This window comes from Pimephales promelas, chromosome 3 (genome assembly GCF_988280905.1).
Source record: "Pimephales promelas chromosome 3, fPimPro1.hap1.1, whole genome shotgun sequence".
NCBI classification, from domain to species: Eukaryota; Metazoa; Chordata; class Actinopteri; order Cypriniformes; family Leuciscidae; genus Pimephales; species Pimephales promelas.
In genome coordinates, this window is record NC_142771.1 from 19,866,646 (window position 1) to 19,887,072 (window position 20,427).

The following is a 20,427-nucleotide window of genomic DNA, read 5'->3' on the forward strand; positions in this document are numbered from 1 at the left end:
GCTACATGTCTCCTGTGTGTGTGTGAGAATTCTGATGGTTAATTTTGTGATCTCTACACAAGGTTAATTCTAGGATACAGACGCTTTAGAAAAGAGCACTCTTGCAACTCTGTAAAATAGAATATATTTTTTAATGCCAATTCATCACAATTATTATTTAACCACATTACTCACAGCACTGAGAATTCAACTGATCTTTTGGGAATAATTAAATGTAACTATTACAAACTACCGGTGTAAGAAATGACTGCCTTTGTCTGAAGATATGATTGTCAACTAAATGGCATTAGTCATTTAAGAGAAGGTAAGCTCTTTTGATAAATCCAGGAGGTCATGGCGAGTATAAAGAATTACAGAACTGAAACGTCAAAATGTAAGAAGAATTTAATTGTTCCTTGGTATGAGTCAACTAAGTAATTTAAAGTCTAGCCAGGAAAACGTGTGCATTCGTGCAGTTTTGTTTCATTGAAATGTGCAGATGTCAAATGCGTACAAAGAAAGTCATTCAGTGCCTAAAGGTTTCAATCTTAAATGGCAAATGTGTATAAAATAGATGTATTGAAGGATGTTAATGCAATTTGAAATGTAGCACTACTTGAAATAAGTATAAAATTAACAATAGAAAGTGTTACTATGTGGCGATTTGCAGTCAATACATGGAAGTTAAATTGCAGTTTTTATAATAGACTCCTACGAATATTTTAGATAATTCAAGCCCTACCCTGGGTCCCCTTCAAAAAAACCCCCCCAAAAAAAAACATTTGTTGTAAAGTTAAAAACCTGGGAGTTAAAATTTGACAAATAAATACAGTTTGTAGTCAGATCCAGTGTTTAAAATGTTCTTACTTTTAATGATTTGGAGACTGTAATTCATGCATTCATCTCATCCAGGCAAGATTACTTAAGTCTCTTCATGGTGAATTAATCCTGTCCTCACTCATTTTCAACTGGTGCAGAACGGTGTAGCTCTTATTTTTCACTGGGACAAAAAAGAGGGAGCATATCACCCCTGTTTTAGCATCACATACGGTTCCTTACCTGTTCAATACAGAGTTGAATTTAAGATTCTATTGTTTTTATTTAAAGCCCTGCATGCACTTGCTCCTTCTTACATCTCAGATCTTCACTCCGTCCCGAGATAAATGCTGAACTGCAGAACTACACGTCACAGCAGTCTTTGGACAGCAGCGCTAGGTCAATATGGCAAGCCATTTTAGCTTTAAATAGCCCCATATCTCTAGTCATAATTAAGTTTTGACTTTTGACTAGAAAAAAAAAATCCAATTCCAGATATTTATTTATGCAATTTTGATTAGTTATAATTAAGAACTAAGACATTTAAAGAAAAATGGTACTAAACAGTACCAAATTATGGGTTCTTCGGCTTAACAATAGCAGAACACTTTTTGGTGCTAAATAGAACCCTTTTTAGAAGGTTCCAGAAACCTGATGAGGGTATGGTACGGGACAGAATCTGAAATAAAAAATTGAGTTTAAAAAATTTGCATGTGGGGGCACAACTGCAAACATGGCTATCTTAATATGGTAATGACAGTATGCATGATAATGCATTGTCCCGAGGAGCCTTAAAGTCCCTGTAAAGTCAAAATTAAGTATGTGTTCTGAGTCTGTCATACCACAGAAAAATGTGTTATTAGCCACCCAGCCAAATTTGAATGATAAAAAAGCCAGCAAGTACATAAAATAAGCTATGAAAATCATGAAAAAACGAGCAGATTCTCTGCTCTCAAACGCTGGGGGCGTGTCCGCTGGCTGCGCTGAAACCACGCCCACTAGCGGGAAAGCTGTTGACGGTGATATTAGCTGATTAGCTTTTGGAGACGGGAGGATGAACACTGAGGCGGGAGATCGTCGTTTTGGCCCCGTTCACCAGTAACAGCGGATTATGCAACATGACATCATGACTTTTGCGTAAACATATACGCCACTTTCGAGTCAGGTGGCGTGTTATCTCTACGCATTTTGAGCTATCTGCGTGTATCCAGCGTGTATGCGTATATGTCTACGCCATTAACGTCCGCGTCATTCCGCGTGTCCGTACACGCAGTCAAATCTCCAGTCATAAATGCCATTAACCCCAGTGACGGTTAAGTTTAGGGATGGGGTTGAGGTAAGTCATATCTTTTTTTTATCTAGGATGGTAAGGGAACAATCATAAATGCCATTAACCCCAGTGACGGTTAGGTTTAGGGACGGGGTTGAGGTAAGTCATATATTTATATAACGTTAAGTCAACGGCGTTCATAAACACGCTGAAAGGCGATTATGCGTCTTGATAGCACGCCAAAAATGGAAATACGAATTGGCGTGTCATACACACGCTACTTCATGAGATCAGCCTGGATTATCAGTGAATCCAAGTTGTCTCTGAGGAAAGTTTATAAAACGATCCAGTGTAAAACGATCACTACAGAGGCGGGTGTTGGGGGTGATCCTCAGCTTTTCATCAACAAGGTTGGCTCTCTAAAAACCTCTTCTTGATGTGATCGTTTTTAGGGGAATTTAAATGAAGATACCGATCTGTTTTGTACATGATCGCATCCAGGTAGTAGCCCATGCATGTCCGTGTCGAAGGCATCTAGAAAACTGTAGGCTTAGCTGTAGTAACTAATAGTACTGACAGTCACTCGCGATTGAGCGGTGAATGCGAATGTGCTGCTCGGGGAGTGTGTGTGGAGAGGGGGAGATCAGACTCTGTGCGTCATCAAATAGGGGGGTGTCCAGCAGCTCATGGGCTCCAGTGCGTCATCGAGCCCTGTTTTAGCCCCGCCTAATTAATCCGTAAAATTGCAATGGTGAAAAACTGTTTAATGGTCTAACTCCACATTTCAATACTTCACAGTTCACAGTCTTTGTAATATGTTTTAGCAATACATATGTAACATTTATAATGTGTTTAGAACTTTTTTTTGTAGAATTGCCTTTATAGGGACTTTAATGATCCTTGTAGATCTCTATCAAATATAAAAACTGCTAGGTTGGTACGCTTTCAGGTGAAAACACTTATAAATGCAAATTGAAACATGTTTATATACATTGTACATGTCACAAAAATATACACAAGAGAGACTTTTGCACTGATTTAGCTCAAAGGGATTTATAAATGTCTAATAATCTGCACGTCAAGCATTTTATCTGCCCTTTCCTCTGTTGTTCTTGTACTGTCAGACACTAGCCTGGCCAACGCCAGACCATGCATCATTGAGAATGAGCAGCAGCGTGAATATATATAAGATATATTCAATTACATTACTTTCAGATGTCTAAAAATGTATTTTAGATATCTTTAAAGATTAATTAAAGTTGAAATTGTATTAGAGATACTGTATCTCTAATTACCTTTATATATGTTTGATTGAGTGTACAGCCTGCATGACGTCATTACAGATATTAAATAGAATACTAGTCAAAACTTGTTTAGAGATATCTATATTTTGATACTATCTAAAATGTTTTTTATGGATAGTTAAACCATAGTTCTATATGTCAATTCAGCCTGCCATACCACAGTATGTGGTGCTGACGATTGCGTATTCCCCCTCAACCAGTAACCCTATACTCACTATAACTATAAACTCTAATACCCAATACCGTTCTGAGACATGCTGTCTTCATTTGGTTATTATTGCCATTCTCATGGATCTCAGACTCTGCTTGCCACAGTACGCAAGATCAAGATCACATATAGCAAATAGGAAAGATAGGGATCGTCAAGCAAAGTTCAAAGCACATAAAACATTTAGTGATGTTTCACATAATAGGAACATCGTTTGGAATCACAATGAGGATTGCATAATATTTGTGTCGTGATGCAACATTTGGCTTTTTACCAGACAAATCAGTAACTGAGTGAAGTCTGACTGTGGTAAACAACTGAGCAGTTGACGGATAGTTACAGTTTTTCTCGATTTTCTGGTACTTGAGACACAATGACCACAACATGTAACTCATTCACCAACCCCCTGAACCAATTCTGCTGAACTACAAGCACAATTCCTGCTTTACACTCAAATTGCAGTTCTAAAACACACGTTTTTCAAAACACTACACACAATTCTCTGCATTTGGCACAATTTTCATGCAGAAAATCTCTTGTTTTCATGAGGAACACACTGCCATTCAAATATTCACACTGACTCGTCACACGGGCAAACACATTTCACACAGTTTTACAATTAGCAATCAGAGCTTTAGCATAAAATGCCAAAACCAAAGAGAGGATGCAGCATAGATATTTTTTATTTCTTTTTTTTTACTGTAACAGCATAAAAAAATTCTGTTGTTTTGTATGTAGAACACTGTATGTGCAACTTTGTGTTGGTTGGGGTGTACAAAATGTGGGATCTATCTCCCATTGATTTTGTGGGAAAAATACGTAAAATATATTTGTTACCGTGTATTTGTGTGTTCTAGGTATAAAAACAATATTCTCAAATATTTTACAACACACTTATGTATGTAATGTCTGTAGTAAGTGTAACACTGAACAAAAAAGGCCTAAGTCATTATGATGAATGGAGAAGAAGTGTTTTCCATTGATCGTAGTGTTTTACATTGAGCACATCAGTGTTCAACTGGTTCTTATAAATGTCTATTCATATGATGGTTTGTGTGTGTCATTTGAAAACAAAATACCATTTTGAGAAGAAATAACATTGTTTTGAATGTAAAGTTTCATTTTGCAGGAGAATTGAGGGGTTTTGCCGATTGTGTGAGTGTTTTTAGATTTGTGTGTAGAGTTCTGAGAATATGAGGCATTCTTTCAGAAAATGTGTCTATCTATCTATATTTTCAGGCTGATTTCTTTAAAAATATTTACGACACCCATAGCCTACCCTAAGGTCCTTGCACATGGATGTTTTTGTGTACGGACACTGATCCAAGTAAATATTAAATTAGGGTCATCATTTACTCATGTCATTCAAATCCAGTATGATTCATTTATTGATTGATTGTTGTTGTTGTTCTCTTATAAAATGATCACAAAGCGGTCCAGTGTTGAAATAAAAAGTTATCCAAGTTATCCAGTTATAACACATGTTTGGAGTGAGGTGCATGGGTAAATGAAGACAATTACATTTTGTATGTTATTTATACAGTTTCACTAGAAAACAGCACATCTATCTATACACTCACGTTCCCTTTCTCAAACTATCAGGACAAACTGGGGTGGCTGAGGGGGGTCACATAAGATGAGCATTTGATTGGCTGCTACCTTTTGCATTCTTTGAACATCATTGGCTACTGAAATCAATGGGGAAAACCCTTCTCTGGCACACATAACCCTTCCTCCCAGTCATGAGTTGCTGCTATGGGCTAATTCTGTACTCAACACTCGTATTACCCTAGGAGAACGAGAGAGAGAGAGAGAGAGAGAGAGAGAAAGAGAGAGAGTGCGTTTCAGTGAGATTAGGAGGGAGGGGCAAGCAAGTTGTGCTAGGGGTGAGGGAGAGGGGGACGGCTTGAGAAGCAACAGATTTCTCGGGAAGCGGACGGAAGGAAAGTCTGAGCAGATTCTAAGACAAGGAAGTACATGGGAAACAAGATGAGGTGGACAAGTATGGGGGGAAAGGGAAGGATGCCTCAAGACAGAACATAAGGGACAAGAGAGGAGTGGAGAAAGTTCTTGTGTGAGCCAAGAACACACATACGAGAAAAAGGTGGGCTGATGGATTAAGGGAAAAAGCAAAGCAGCAGAGCAGTGATAAAAAGCCAGGCTTGTCAGGGGAGAAAAGAGAAAGAGAGAGAAAAAGAGAGAGAAAGGGGCCGTTCAATTTAGAGGAGGGAGGGAGAGTGAAGAGATTAACTGTCTGGGAGAAAGAGAGAGATAAAGAAAAGGGGTGTCGTGGTCAAGAAACACGCACATGAATAAAATAAGGAGGACAGCCGAGCGAGAGATGAATTCGTTGGGAGCGGCAGCATCTGCCTTTGAGAGCTAGCCTAGTTTACGAGAACACATGCATGTTAGCGCTATGTGTGCGCTCGTGAGAGTCGATGCACGTTATGAAGACTCTTATGCTCTGGATCCTTCCTGTTATCCTTCTGTGCTCCCTCTGCAGTGTGGCCTTCTGGATATTCCTTTCTAACAAGTGAGTATATGAGTTTCAGACTGTGTGTGTCAATCCTTCTATTTGGAGAGTGAACTTTAAAGACCTGAGCTGAGTGTTTAAAAAATATCGTTACGGTTTGCTGGCTGCCATTGACCGAAATTAAGTCTTTATTTCTGTCAAGTTAGCAATACATTTTTGCAAGTAAAAATCTCTCTAATCTTTACACTGTCTGATAACGGTTTCACCACAGACATGATTAGTAACAGAGTGGCTACATCATTACAGAGGAATTTTCATTAAAACAAGAGGATTCTCATATTTTGGGAAATAGTTCAGTTTCAAAATCCTGAAAGGTCTAAACGATGGACTTTAGAAGTTCATTGTTTACTTTGTTTCAGTAAAGTTTCGGATCACATTTCACATTAGTAAATTATTGAAAGTTTTATTTTTTTTTGGTCTGAACGCTTATCTCTGACATTAATGATTGTGATGTCAGTACATTTTTGACATTTTAAAGCATAAAGATTGATAGCTATACATAGGCTATTACAGTTTTTTTCGATTGCTAAACGAGAGTGAGCACGACTGGAGCTAAATGTGCAAAACTCTAACTACAGTCTGCATTACCAACAGTCACCTGAGCACAACTCTTAACACACGGCTCAAAACAGGCTCAGTGTGCACAACACTATGCACAACCCTCACTGAGATAACACACACTGTCACTCAGAACACACTGAGAGGAAAAACAGTAGCATCAAACACCAATACAGAAAATACAAACTTTTCATCTTTACAGTTTCAACAATTTCACACTTCATACAAAGTAATATTTTCTTCCAAAACAAAAAAACAAAAAACAGTGACATTCTTTCATTTGATATTTTTACATTTTTAGAACATAACAATTGAAAATTAGCAGTTTGCTTCAATAGTCTGTAGTAATTTACAGAATTACAGTAATGAGAAAAAAAGGTAGAAACTAAAAGTACATACTGTAATACTGTAACCCTGCCTCTCTCAAGCATTAGGCCACAAGTTTTTAGCCTTTCAGCTGAAATTGTTTGAAAGTCAGCAGTGTGTGAAAGGCACAAGGCTGAAATTTATTCTGTTTTGAATGAGTAGTTCACAGTTTTGACAGCAGTGTGTTAGCATTTGCAAAAAGTGCTGTAAATCCACAGTGTTGTGCAGGTTGTGGTTAAAGTCATGGGATAAGTGTGTAGAGTTTTGAAAACTGTGTTCAAGCAATGAAAAACGATCTAGAGTTTGGTCCACATGAACTGCTGCTGTGCAGACTGGAGTTAGAGTTTTGCACATGTAGCTCCAGTTGTGCTCCACTGTGGTTTAGCAATCGAAAAAAATTGTAATTATTTCAGGCAGAGGATCATTCCTTCTCTCTCTCTTCACTCGTATCAATATAATAGCATATGCAATGCAGTCATGTGATATATCACTATAAGCTCTTTTTGATACATTTTTTAAAAATATATAAAATAGTTTTTTTAATGATGTTTTAGTTATCTTTTTAAACACCAATTGACCTTTAAAACATTTAAGAAATTAACTGAATTAATCCAAATCACTATGATTTGTAGAATATAGGTTACATTACAGTATATATTTGCTTTCATTTGACAGAAACTGATTAAAATATAAATGAAGTCTATGTAGGGGAATAAAAAAATCTTCATAAGCACAATTATTAAAATTCAAATGGCATTTATTTCATGGTTCTCTTTAAAAATGTCAGATATATCCATGATGATAAACACAACAAACTATATGATTTATTAAGATATAATTGATTACATTTTATTAAAAGATATTTAATGAAGAATTCAATTACGGATGCAACTTTCTTGGCAATGATTATATGCATCACTGTGTCAGGTACAAGGGCAAATTAATGCCTTCTGAAGCATGCAATGCGTTTTTGTAAGAAAAAAAAATATTGGTATTTAAAAAGTTGTAGGACATAGGTGTAGCGCAAGCTCTGGTTAGACTCAACAAACCGAGAAGCACTGAGAAGTAAAACAAAACACTGGTCACAAATTAGAAGTCTAAAATGAGGAGTTTTGAAAAAATGTCAGAGGATTTCAATGTAAGAGGAGAGTTTTCATACATCGGGTCCGAGGTCACCCTTACCCTGAAACTAAAATCTACAAACATTAATCACTGGCTTTTGGCAACGTCTGTATTCACAAGAAAGTTATAAACATAAATATCTTTCTTACAAAAACCCATTGCTTAGTTTCAGAAGGAATTTTGTAACCCACTGGATTCGTATGAATTACTTTTATGATGGAAGGATGCACTTTTTGGAGCTTCAAAAACTATACTGTGCCATTATAAAGCTGTAAAGATCAAGGATATTATTTAATATAACTCCGATTGTGTTTGGCTGAAAGAAGAAAGCCATATACTTAGAATGGCCTATAAGGGTGAGAAAATTATGGGGCAATTTTCATTTTTGGGTGAAATTCTTTTAAATGAACACGCCACTGTTTTTTTGAAATGGGGGTTATTTAACGTCTCTCCTACACTTAGATAGGTCAATATGCAAATAGGCAATAGGCAAATGCTTTTTTCTGAGTATTCAGAGAAATTTCAACAAATGTTAATTATTTATACGGAATTATTTACTGAATTTTGAACTGTCAATGGTAATATCATGCATATTAATTATGGTGATAATTACAGACTCTCATCTTGCAAAATACCGCCACATGTCTAATATTATAATAGTACATTTACTGTATATAGGCCTACTATGTATAGCACAAATTTATTTGACAGTCAAATTGAAATAAAAAGTGGTTTCTAGTGTTGTATTAAATTCTGTGTGCATTTGTTTTTGTAAACTGTTTTCAACACCAGTTAAATGACGTGCTTCATGATTGTGTGCATTACTGAAATCAAAAGGAAATATACTAATGTTTAGCCATTGCATTAATTAAGTAATGTTGGGTGTTTGCTGCCATGGCTGTGACCTTTCCCTTATTATGTGCGGTTTCACTGGCAACAGCAGCCTTTAATCAGAACAAGGCATGTGGGAGATTAAACTCCCTGAGAACTCCACAGCGACACAATCACTGGGTGCTCTGCTCCACCATATAGGTAATGTGAATTAGGCTTCTATTTAGATGCCAAATTACAGGAAACAAACTTTAGCTTTTAATACTTACTTGAAGATAAGTATAATGATTAGTGAATCACATCTTTAACGTTCTAATATTGCTACATGGGCCTCATAAATAGTAAACCTACAAATAGACTCCACCCTGAGTTTGGAAGGTCAAAGGTTCAACAACTAGCTGGAAAATTTGAGTACTTTAAACAAATTAAAGATACAGTACCTTAACACCAGGCTGTATTTACACTGGCTCAAAAAACATTCATTCTGAGCCACAGCCAAATGTGATTTTAAATATACAGATCCGATATCAGGACATCTGACCTACGTCTAAACACATACCCGATTCCCCTTGGAATTTCAAGAGGCCACAAAGCTTTTAGTAATACGATAAAGCAGACCTACCTGTAGCCCATGCACTCGCACTAAAACTCTCACGGTGTGGTGTAGGAAGATGAAGATGATGATGAGTCAGAAGTCTCCAATACAAACTTTTACTAAATATAATAAGATTCCTTCCAACAGGTACAGACAGGCAGGATGAATACACACACAATTAAAAACCAACTAAGACTGGCTGAACTGAAAGGAACTAAATAGCACAGGTGCATATGATGATGAGTGCTGGCAGGTGCGTTTAATGATGAAGGAGGTGCAGGTGTGGGCCAAGGAGGATGATGGGAACTGTAGTGCAGACAGAGGCTAACACATGACAGTGATGATGACAGTAGTGATAGAGACGATGACAATTAGGTGGTGACTGTGACAAAAACTCACATCTTTTTTTTTTTTTTTATTAAGGTGGAAACTTTTATAGTTAAATTCCACACACACAGAAACATCCAGGAGCATAGAAACTGGTTTTCAATCTCTGCCCTGTGAATAAAACAGCTTCACTACTGAAAGCTACATTGTAGGCTATTTCTCAGAAATGAGGTTAAAACATCACTGTTAGTGTAAATAAATTAACAAGCTCAGTGGCGTAATGAGTCAACACCGGGCCCTTATGCGGGATTATCAAGGTGCTAATTTGTACATTTTAGGTGTTATTATGTCCATTTTTAGTCTTAACATGTACATTTTAGGTGTTAATACTGTACAGTATGTACATTTTAGGTGTTAATATGTACATTCTAGGTGCTACTTTGTACAATTTAAGTGCTAATATATACCATTATGGTGCAAAAGTGTACCTTTTGAAAAGATACAGCTCCAGTGACAGCTTTTGTACCTTTTTTTCTGAGAGTGACTACAGCACATTATGACACAATGTCCATTTGCAATGTCCATACGCATGTTCACTTACCATATCCCAAGACCCAGTTCGAAAAACAAATTACACCAAAATCCATCATTCTTCATTTCAAACATGTAAAATATGTTGCTGTCATTATTTATTCAAATAAATTCAAGATAAAGTAAAATGGGATCACTCTAATCCCCGGCTGTCAATCAATATCTTCCAGTCACGCTGGCCCCTGATTGGTCCGGACCCGTAAGCAACCGCGTACCCTGCTTACTGATAGTTACGCCTAGGAACGAGCTTCACTATTACATTCAGACACACACAAGTAAAATTCTTGCTAATTCCTTTGAATTCATTTAAATAAATTAAACCTTACACATACTAAAGTAAACTAAAATTACCACTATTTTACGGTCTATATCCATTCAGTCAGACCTTGCGGTGATTAACTTATCCATGCTGGCAAATAATCATGGCCACCCAACATGAATTATCATTTTAGTATGGCCATTCAAACCCTGAGGGTCAACCATGTCACAGATAGTAAAGCGATCACCAATAGAATCATTAGATATCGGATACCAGTAGCGTCGTAATAAGTAAATGTAACTCGTGTGACCATCCCGGAAGATCAGATCAGATCTGTGCATTGAGACTTTGATTGTAAATCCAGCCTAACTCTCAGCTCCAACCAGTGTAGTTTCTTTAATCTCAAAGATGTCTGGACTGGCTCTATTTAGCAAAAAATATGTAAGGGAGACCGATAGTGTGGGTGTGGGTGAAATGGAGTAACAGACAAGAAGGGAGGGATAGAAAGTAAAAACAAAGATAGGGAGACAGAGGGAGAAATATATAGTGAGACAGACAGGGAGGGAAAGAAACAGGCCTTTTGTTTGTAACGTTAGTGAACAGGTGACTTGTTTTCTTTTTTAGATTCATTGGCTGTTTACTGTAGGCCGATACTGATAATTAAATTAGTCATTAGCAGTAAATGTAAATATTGCACGTTTGTACTACAATTTTTGGGTAAATTTCTCAAAATAATTACAAAGAAATGGAAAGCAACAACGTGAAATTCTTAAGTAGAAAGACTGCAGTATTTTTGTAAAATGTACTCTAATAATATGTACATATTCAATTTTTCGTACAGTGGTGTTAATTAGTACTGCATGTCTTGGTTGACTGCTCTGTACAAATTTGACATTGTGTATAATAACAACAATGCAAGGGTAATAAATGGGAAGAAGCAGCAAAAGAAGACAAAATGTTGCCAGTGAGCCATAAGAGTATACCATGAACTGTTAGCAGTGGATGTTTTAACATTACATTTTTTTTCTAACCTAATTTGCACAGGGCTTCGTACATTGATGGACATTATCATCAGAGGGAGGATCGATTATTAGCTGACAAACTGCTAGTTTGCTGATGAGTTTCTTCAACTTGCTTGCAAAATGAAAACAGCTGAAGATGGCAGTAATAATGTATTGTAGGCTACCTAGTTCAATATACTGTAGCTTAAAGGGTTAATTCACTCCAAAATGAAAATTCTGTCAGTACTCTCCCTCATTTTGTCCCAACCCCGTAAGACTTTCGTTCATCTTCAGAACACAAATTAAAATATTTTTGATTAAATCTGAGAGCTGGATCACTCCTCCATAGGCTTCTAAGGGATTGAAAATTGCCGTAGTTTCAGAAAAGTTAAAGACATCGCTAAAAACCTGTGAATAAATGAAAGAAAAAAGAATAAATAAACAAACAAATATGCAAATACATGTAAAAAAAATATATATATATTTCCTTATTTATGTATATTTTTTTTACACATTTATTTATTTTTCATTTATTTATTTATGCATTTATTTATTTTCACTTTTATTTATCTATATGAACAGAACCAGACACTTTGACACGAAAGAACAATTTGGACCATGAATATTCAGTAACTTATGAGCGATGATTTATGGTTTGTAAAAATCTATTTTTCTTTACAGTGATGTAAACCCTAATCCTTCATCTAAGATTCAACAAAAAGCCTCAGAGACACAGTCTTGCAAGGGATGCAAGTAAGTATACAAACCTGTTCATTACACATTACAGCACATAACATCTTTTTACATGGCAAACACTAAAAGTAAACGCCTTCAGATGACATCTTTCATGTTTGATCATTTTTATTTTCACATTTTATAATTTCATATTTATTGACTGTTCATGTTTACATGTAACATACTTAAACCAGATCATATATTTTAAGATGTCTGTATGCGTATTTAATTTCAGAGAGAATGTATTCATTTCCAAAGCACTGGAGAACTACTCTAACAGATGGAAAAAACATGAGGCAAACTTTAAAAGATTCAGGTAAAACAGTAGCCCAGAGCAGACCATGAGCTGTTCTCATAAAGATTAAACTTAGACATCTGTGGCAAGGCTTTGTTATTGGATGAAAGTAAAAGTACTGTTCTTCTGTTGATTATGGATCATATATAACAGAGTTTTAAAATAGACAAATACACGACAAAATGCCCACTTCAAGGCATAGTTCACTTAAACAATAACTATTAACAAAGGATCTATTCCTTTAAGGTTAAATTTGATGTCTTACATCAGACTCAGTGTGTTTTTACTTCCAGGTCATTGCTGAATGGCAAATGCCATGCTGTGTCAAAGGCTGTTGTTACACAAAATAACACCCCACTTGGGTCAAATATTATCTATGATGGAGAGAAGAGAAAGCCAATACAGGTGATACAAGCCCTGTTCAACATCCTGGCTAAGGTAGTGTCTAAGCATTCAAACATTGGGTGAATTATAGTTTCTCTGATGATTTTGCAGTTACATTGTGTGCGGGTCTGTTTGTAGGAGCAGCCCTTTGGAAATTCTACATGGGAGTCATGTGCCGTGGTGGGGAATGGTGGTATTTTGACCAATAGCAGCTGTGGAAAAGAAATTAATTCTGCCCAGTTTGTCATTAGGTCTGTATCAGATCAAATCATGTGACCTATTGCCTATAATAATATAAAAATCATCAGCATCTCATTCCACATTAGCATCAGTCTGTAATGTTAGTGGAACAATAATTAGGGTATCTGTGCTTTTTAAAGGGTTAGTTCACCCAAAAATGAAAATTAAGTCATTAATTACTCACCCCCATGCTGTACCAACCCCGTAAGACCTTCGTTCGTCTTCGGAACACAAATGAAGATATTTTTGATTAAATTTGAGAGCTGTATAACTACCACATTGGCTCCTAAGGGACTGCCTCTTGACGGCCCAAAAAGTCAATGAAGAAAATGTTTAAATATCCCAAGTGACTACCGTGGCTCAACTATATGTTTATCAAGCGACGCGAATACTTTTTGTGCGAAAAAACAAACAAAAATAACGAGTTTATTCGACTATTTTTTTCTTCCTTGTAGGCCAGAACGAGACTTCCTTATAGATTTCCACGACGCATGCGCGAGATTTGCGATCTGCGTACACAGCTTACACTACTTCAGATCGCAATTCTCGCGCATGCGTCGTGGAAATCTATAAGGAAGTCTCGTTCTGGCCTACAAGGAAGAAAAAAATAGTCGAATAAACTCGTTATTTTTGTTTGTTTTTTCGCACAAAAAGTATTCGCGTCGCTTGATAAACATATAGTTGAGCCACGGTAGTCACTTGGGATATTTAAACATTTTCTTCATTGACTTTTTGGGCCGTCAAGAGGCAGTCCCTTAGGAGCCAATGTGGTAGTTATACAGCTCTCAAATTTAATCAAAAATATCTTCATTTGTGTTCCGAAGACGAACGAAGGTCTTACGGGGTTGGTACAGCATGGGGGTGAGTAATTAATGACTTAATTTTCATTTTTGGGTGAACTAACCCTTTAACTCTTTCCCCGCCAGCGTTTTTAAAAAAAGTTGCCAGCCACCGCCAGGGTTTTTGACGATTTTCGCTAAATTTGAATGCCCCCGCTGAATATTTTCTTCCATGAATATATGAAGATGATATATATAAAAATAAAGATCTGAGCCTCTGCTTTTAGGCAAAAAAAACGTTTTTATTTTATCTTCATCTGTTCTTTTTTTATTGCCTCTTGAACAGAGGTAGGTTTTGTCAAAAACACAACATTTTGGACAAAAAACTGAGAAAAAGGTGTTTTTATCAAACAAGTGCATTTAAAAGCAGAATACATTCAGATGTTGTTTCCTTCATATATAAAACTTTCCAAAATAAATTAAAAACATAAAATAAATGTAAAATACATCAAATTTCCCAGGATGTAAGGGAAATGTAACTTTTGCAATAAAACTTCTGCCTCTGCCTCTCTGTGTTCTACCTGTGAATAATGAATAATTGGAATTACAATAAACAGGCCTAGACACACACACACACACACACACACACACACACACACACACAAATACATATTACAATGTGGTAAATGTGCACAAAGAGAGAAATAATTTGACAATTACACCTTCATATTTAGACAGCCACACATAAATGCCTGCACACACACATACATATTATAGTGTCATAATATTATACGATCTATCTGCGGCACGTCCATGGCTAGCATGAACATGTGCATCTCTCTCACTGACTTCGTCCCGATCAGATTCAGAATTATCAAATAAAGAGTGATCGGACTCCGAGTCCATTAACCTCCAGTACTTCAGCCATATACCTCTGCATTGTCTGTCTGATACATTCTCACTACTCCACTGTTTGAGACGATTGCAATCTGTTTCTCTAAACAAAGAGTTGCGCAATCATTCAGGACATGCGCGTGGGTCTTCCTTACCGTATACCACCTAAAACACGGATACCCGGAAAATTCCGTGTTTGGCGCAGATGCGTTTTTTCATTAAACACGGAAAATTCCGTGTTTGGCGGGGAAAGAGTTAAGCTCCTAAGTGTAGCCTTAACACCGTATTTGATGTAGACCAAAACTTTTGTTTCCTATCAGAACAATGGCCTAATTAACCTCTGTCCACCCCTGCATTTTAGATGCAACCTTCCACCACTGGATAACAGATATGAGAAAGATGTAGGCAACAAAACCAACCTGGTGACTGCAAATCCCAGCATCCTCCATGAGAAGTGAGTTTGTGTGTAATAAATGTCCATTGAAGGCAAGTTGGAAACCCACATGCAGCTTTATTCCAAATAAACACAAACCAGTAAACAATGACTTGGATTGACAAGAAACACGAACTAAATATAAACTTACCAGCAGTACGGGGAACAAAACGAGACAAGAGACAATGGAAACATGGGGGCCACATATACTCAATAGGCTTGTTCGACTTGAATAAGCACTGCACAGACCGATCGGTTTATGACATCAAAGAACCGCATGAGGAGTCACTGAGAACCTATGAACAAGTGTATGTGTGTTTTAGCAGATCTCTGATCAGTTTTATACATTTGTAAACGTTTTAATTAGACTTTAGTATAATTAAAATGAATAATGGTAGTTAAGAATCTTATTGGCCTGTTTAGCTGAGCCATTCATAGAACAAACTAAACAAACCCTGACAATTGATAAAATAACATATACACACTTAAAGGTGCTATATGTATTTTTTAGCGGCCTCTATCGGTGATGTTTCATCTCAACAATATCATAGTAGTGGGATGAGTGAAATCAGAGACTATTTATATAGAGACATGCCACTTCCTCAATCCTTAATACAACTATATAGGGAAAACCCCTCCCACTGAAAGCAAATCGTATGCTTTTAACAGGTTTGCGACAGCAGAAAATACGTTACAGTTTGAAAAGTGAAATTTGGCACGGGTTTCTGTTGCATTTACACTGTTCTGACCACCGTGGAGTTGGGTGTCAGATTGTTTCGAAGCCTCGACACAACACAGCACATTTGCTTCAACTGTTACAGTGTTCCACAAAGCCTCGATCTATTCGCCCACCCCTACTCTCTATACGCTCTCGTGGTATTTTGATGTCATTTACCGATTGGTCTGTGCAGCGTTGGTTCGAGTCTAACAAGCCTAAGGACTAATGACTAACAAGAAACACCTGTGAACAATCAAGACAATAAACCAATCACAAAACAGAACAGAGAAACACATGACCTGGGGCACGTTCAAGTTGAAAGGTCAAAGTGAACTCGCATAATGGGTTCAAGGAAAGTAATTTACAGATGCGCTCAATGCAGCTCGGTATATGCAACAACCGAGGGTATTAGAAGATATGTTTGTCGTTTATTGTAAAAATATAAGATATCAACATAATGATGTAGTTGTTTATATTTTTAGCTTCATTGCAAATGTATGACATTTGGTATTGAAAACAATGGTAATTAAGTGCTTTTCTTAAAATGAGAAAGAAAATGAAGGGTATTAAAACAGTGTGAACTACAAATAAAGTCAGTATGTGTGGCTAGAAAGTGTTTAATGTATGCTTCCATTTCAATTTCCACAAATCCCTTCAATCGATTGGGATGTTCTCTTGTTTTCTGGGCAGCAAGTGCAGTTACTGTAACATTGGGCATATTTATACCAATAAATCATCAGGCTCCGAAAATTCTTCACAAAGAACACAAAGAATGGACTTCTCAACTCTTGCGTCATCAGAACAGGGGTGTTCAACGCATCACCGTTTCTGTTTAAAAACGTTTTGTCGGGGCTGAACGCAGCTCTGAACAACCACAGAACACATCAGAACATGACACAAACAGGAGAAGCACATGACAGGATCACATTTGGGGAAAATGTAATCACATGATATGACCAGGAACTAAGACTATGAGAATTACAACATGAAACTGTAAACTTGAAACAAAACCACAAAACAGCACCTATTGCTTGTTTGCCACTCACCATAAAACGCCCAAACACTGTGGTTGTGGGTTTGAATTTAGTGACAAGTAAGATGTCATATTGTTTTGCCAAATAATCAGTTTTCTTGCTTATAAAGTTGAACATTAAATTCCAGCAGTGCCTAATACATTATATCAGTGACAAGGAGGACCGATTATCAATCACTCAGAATGGTTATCCATGCATCATTTTTCTATATGATTTGGAATAAAAGCTGAGCGATATATCAGATACAGTTTGTCACATGTGTATTTTTCTGCTGATGTGGACGGAACATGGTACTAAAAGAGTTACGAATCGAAAACATATAAAGCGATCAATGTAGATGGACAAATGAATTGGTTTTCATTAGTCAATCAAACTTTGAGATCAGTGTTACTGGTGAGAAAGTACCGCAAAAGTAATGTAATTACACCAATGTAGACAGTACTTTAAAGTAATGTAATTACTTGACTTTCCAAATTACTTTCATTACATACATTTCTTTCCAAAAACGTAATTAACACAATTAGTTACTTTTTTTAGCGAGTAATGCAATATTGTTACGCATTTCTTTTAAAAGAACCTTTGCCAAAATGGGCATACTAACTTGTCCACATTGAGCCCATCAAAGTGCCCACTCTGACCTTATGCCCAGATGATGCCCGTATAACTCAGATAAATCCAATGTGTGGGCCCACATAGTTCAGAGGTTTAACGTGCGAGCAGGAAAGAGTCGGAGAAAGAGAGACTTCAGACGCAAGCACAAGTTTATTAGAGAAACATACAGGAAAATGCAGAATAATCCGAGAACAAGAGTATAATCCACACAGAGAAGAAAGGAGAGCAACAACCGGAACACACATGGAGGAGCTACAACCGACAAACAACAACTGAAGCACAGAGGTTTAAATAGACTGGTTAAAAAGGGGATGACGAAGGACAGGTTTCTTAAATTAGTCATGGTAAATAATGAGGGTAACTATGGTGACAAACATGGCAGGCAAGACAACAAGGGAAGGGAGCGAGGAAACATTAGAAACTGAGAATGCACTTCAACATAAAGTCCTTAGAAAAACACAAGACACAAAACCAGGATCATAACCACTGGGATTAGTTGTTTAGTGTGTGGTTGTGATATAGTTAAGGCCAATTATCAGATTGCATTTATGCTGCCTCCAGAAAGCCTGAGAACGTAATTCAAAAGCACATTTTGCAAGAATAATTCAAAACGTATTTATATTTATTGCTGAAAAGTACTAACAGCATTGCTAATGGGAGTGGAATATTGAAGTGAAGCACACTCAGGCGTTTCTTTATCCTCATCTGTTACAGGTACAATGGTCTAATGGAGCGCCGTCGTCCATTTGTTGAAAGCCTTCATCCTTATGGACAAGCCTTAATGCTGCTGCCAGCGTTCTCTTACGGTCACAACACGGCTGTATCCCTGCGTGCCTTTTACACACTGGAGGACTTCGGCAGCAATGGCCCACTGCCCGTTTTCCTGAATCCAGAATATTTGAGAAATTTGTCAAAGTTTTGGCGTGAGCGAGGCCTTAAATCGGTTCGTCCCAGCACAGGACTAATCATGGCCAGTTTAGCACTAGAAATCTGTGCTAACGTCCATTTGTACGGTTTTTGGCCTTACAGTAAACATCCAGATGACAGTCGACGGATCACCAACCATTACTATGACGATCGGCAGAGCAAGAAGAATGTGCATTCCATGCCGGCCGAGTTCGAACATTTATTGAAGCTCCACAAGCAAGGTGTGGTTCGCATGCACCTGGGGGATTGTCAACCCCCACACAGGTAAAACATGAGACTGGCTGCAAACTAGGCCTTGCCTGTAATGTACAGAATACTTCTCAGTTTGGTTAAGAACTACAACAGGCCAGCAGGACCAGTCCCTGGAAAGACACAGATGTGAATGTAATTGTGCACAGAATCTATATTTCTCATAATGCTGTGTGCACACTTGCTCAAAGAAGAAGCCATGACCATGCACAACAAATGAATCTTTTTTAAGTTAATTTGAGATAATCTTGCACACAAAAATAGCTGAAACGAATGTACTGATTAGCCTTGGTATACTGTGAAAGAATTGAATTAGGAAAATAATTCTTAGAGCAGCACCCCTAAACACTCCTTAAGTGGTCTTGCCTTAGTCAGCCTTTAATGTGCTCGCTATCGGTGCTTCTCCAGCTCTGTTGCATTCATCACAAGTGCCAGGCTTTCCTCTTTAGCATTTATTAGCAGTGCATGTGAATTTGATCTCAGGTGTGGAGAAATAGCTGTAATAGCAGCACTGGATTTAACTCCAGACTTTGATTTCAGGACTAAGATCTCAGCTTGAGATTGCAGAAATGTCTGGTTGTTTCGAAGCAGGATGTCACGATCACAGTGTGAAACAATAAGAGGTTAGTGTAACTCAGAGGAATAAACTAGAGGTGTAAAAGCTGAAAATAGGGGCAAATTTTCAATGTGCCAATTCTAAAAGCCCTATCCGAGTATGACATTGCTCTTACAGCAATCACTGAAATGTAAATAAATGAATAAATAAAAATGACAATTTCAGTTCAAATGCAAATTATTGGGTCAGTTTATGCTTATATATGCTTTTGTTCACTGAAAACTCGTCTTGATGGATTCATGAGATGAGGAAATATCCAATTTATGAACGAATCATACATTTTAGTTAGATTCTAGTTTAAAAAATTGTTTTGTCAGTCAGCCAGTTGATCAAGTTCACAAAACGTACTCGATTACTAACGTAACCTCGGTTCTCTGTAGAAGAGGGAACGAGTGCTGCGTAATATCTTACGCTAGGGGAAAACCACATTGATTTCGCAGACATTGAATCACACAGACATTGATTTTTATTAATAAACTAGTGTTTACTGCGTCAATTCACTCGATTTACAAATGCACATCTTGCTTGTTGCACATACACATATTATGTCGAAATAACGAGATATCATGTTAAAATAACATTAATATTAATATATATATATATATATATATATATATATGAAGAGTTCAGATGCAAAAGCCTCTAAATGCCATTTGAAATTTTCTTCTTTAATGATGATTTTTATCAAACTTGTATATTTAAGTTCAGTAATTTCACTTGCCATTTAAGTGAAATTACTGAACTTAAATAT

At 37.0% G+C, this 20,427-nt stretch overlaps 1 protein-coding gene across 1 annotated transcript; it reads left to right on the plus strand.

The window, feature by feature from the left end:
- Positions 1-5,442: 5,442 nt before the first annotated feature.
- Positions 5,443-20,122, plus strand: st8sia6 (ST8 alpha-N-acetyl-neuraminide alpha-2,8-sialyltransferase 6). Its single transcript, XM_039686708.2, has 7 exons — positions 5,443-6,110; positions 12,442-12,513; positions 12,731-12,811; positions 13,084-13,228; positions 13,313-13,425; positions 15,449-15,541; positions 18,599-20,122. The coding sequence occupies exons 1-7, from the start codon at positions 6,016-6,018 to the stop codon at positions 19,077-19,079; spliced, it is 1,080 nt and encodes a 359-aa protein (XP_039542642.2). The 5' UTR covers positions 5,443-6,015; the 3' UTR covers positions 19,080-20,122.
- Positions 20,123-20,427: the final 305 nt, after the last annotated feature.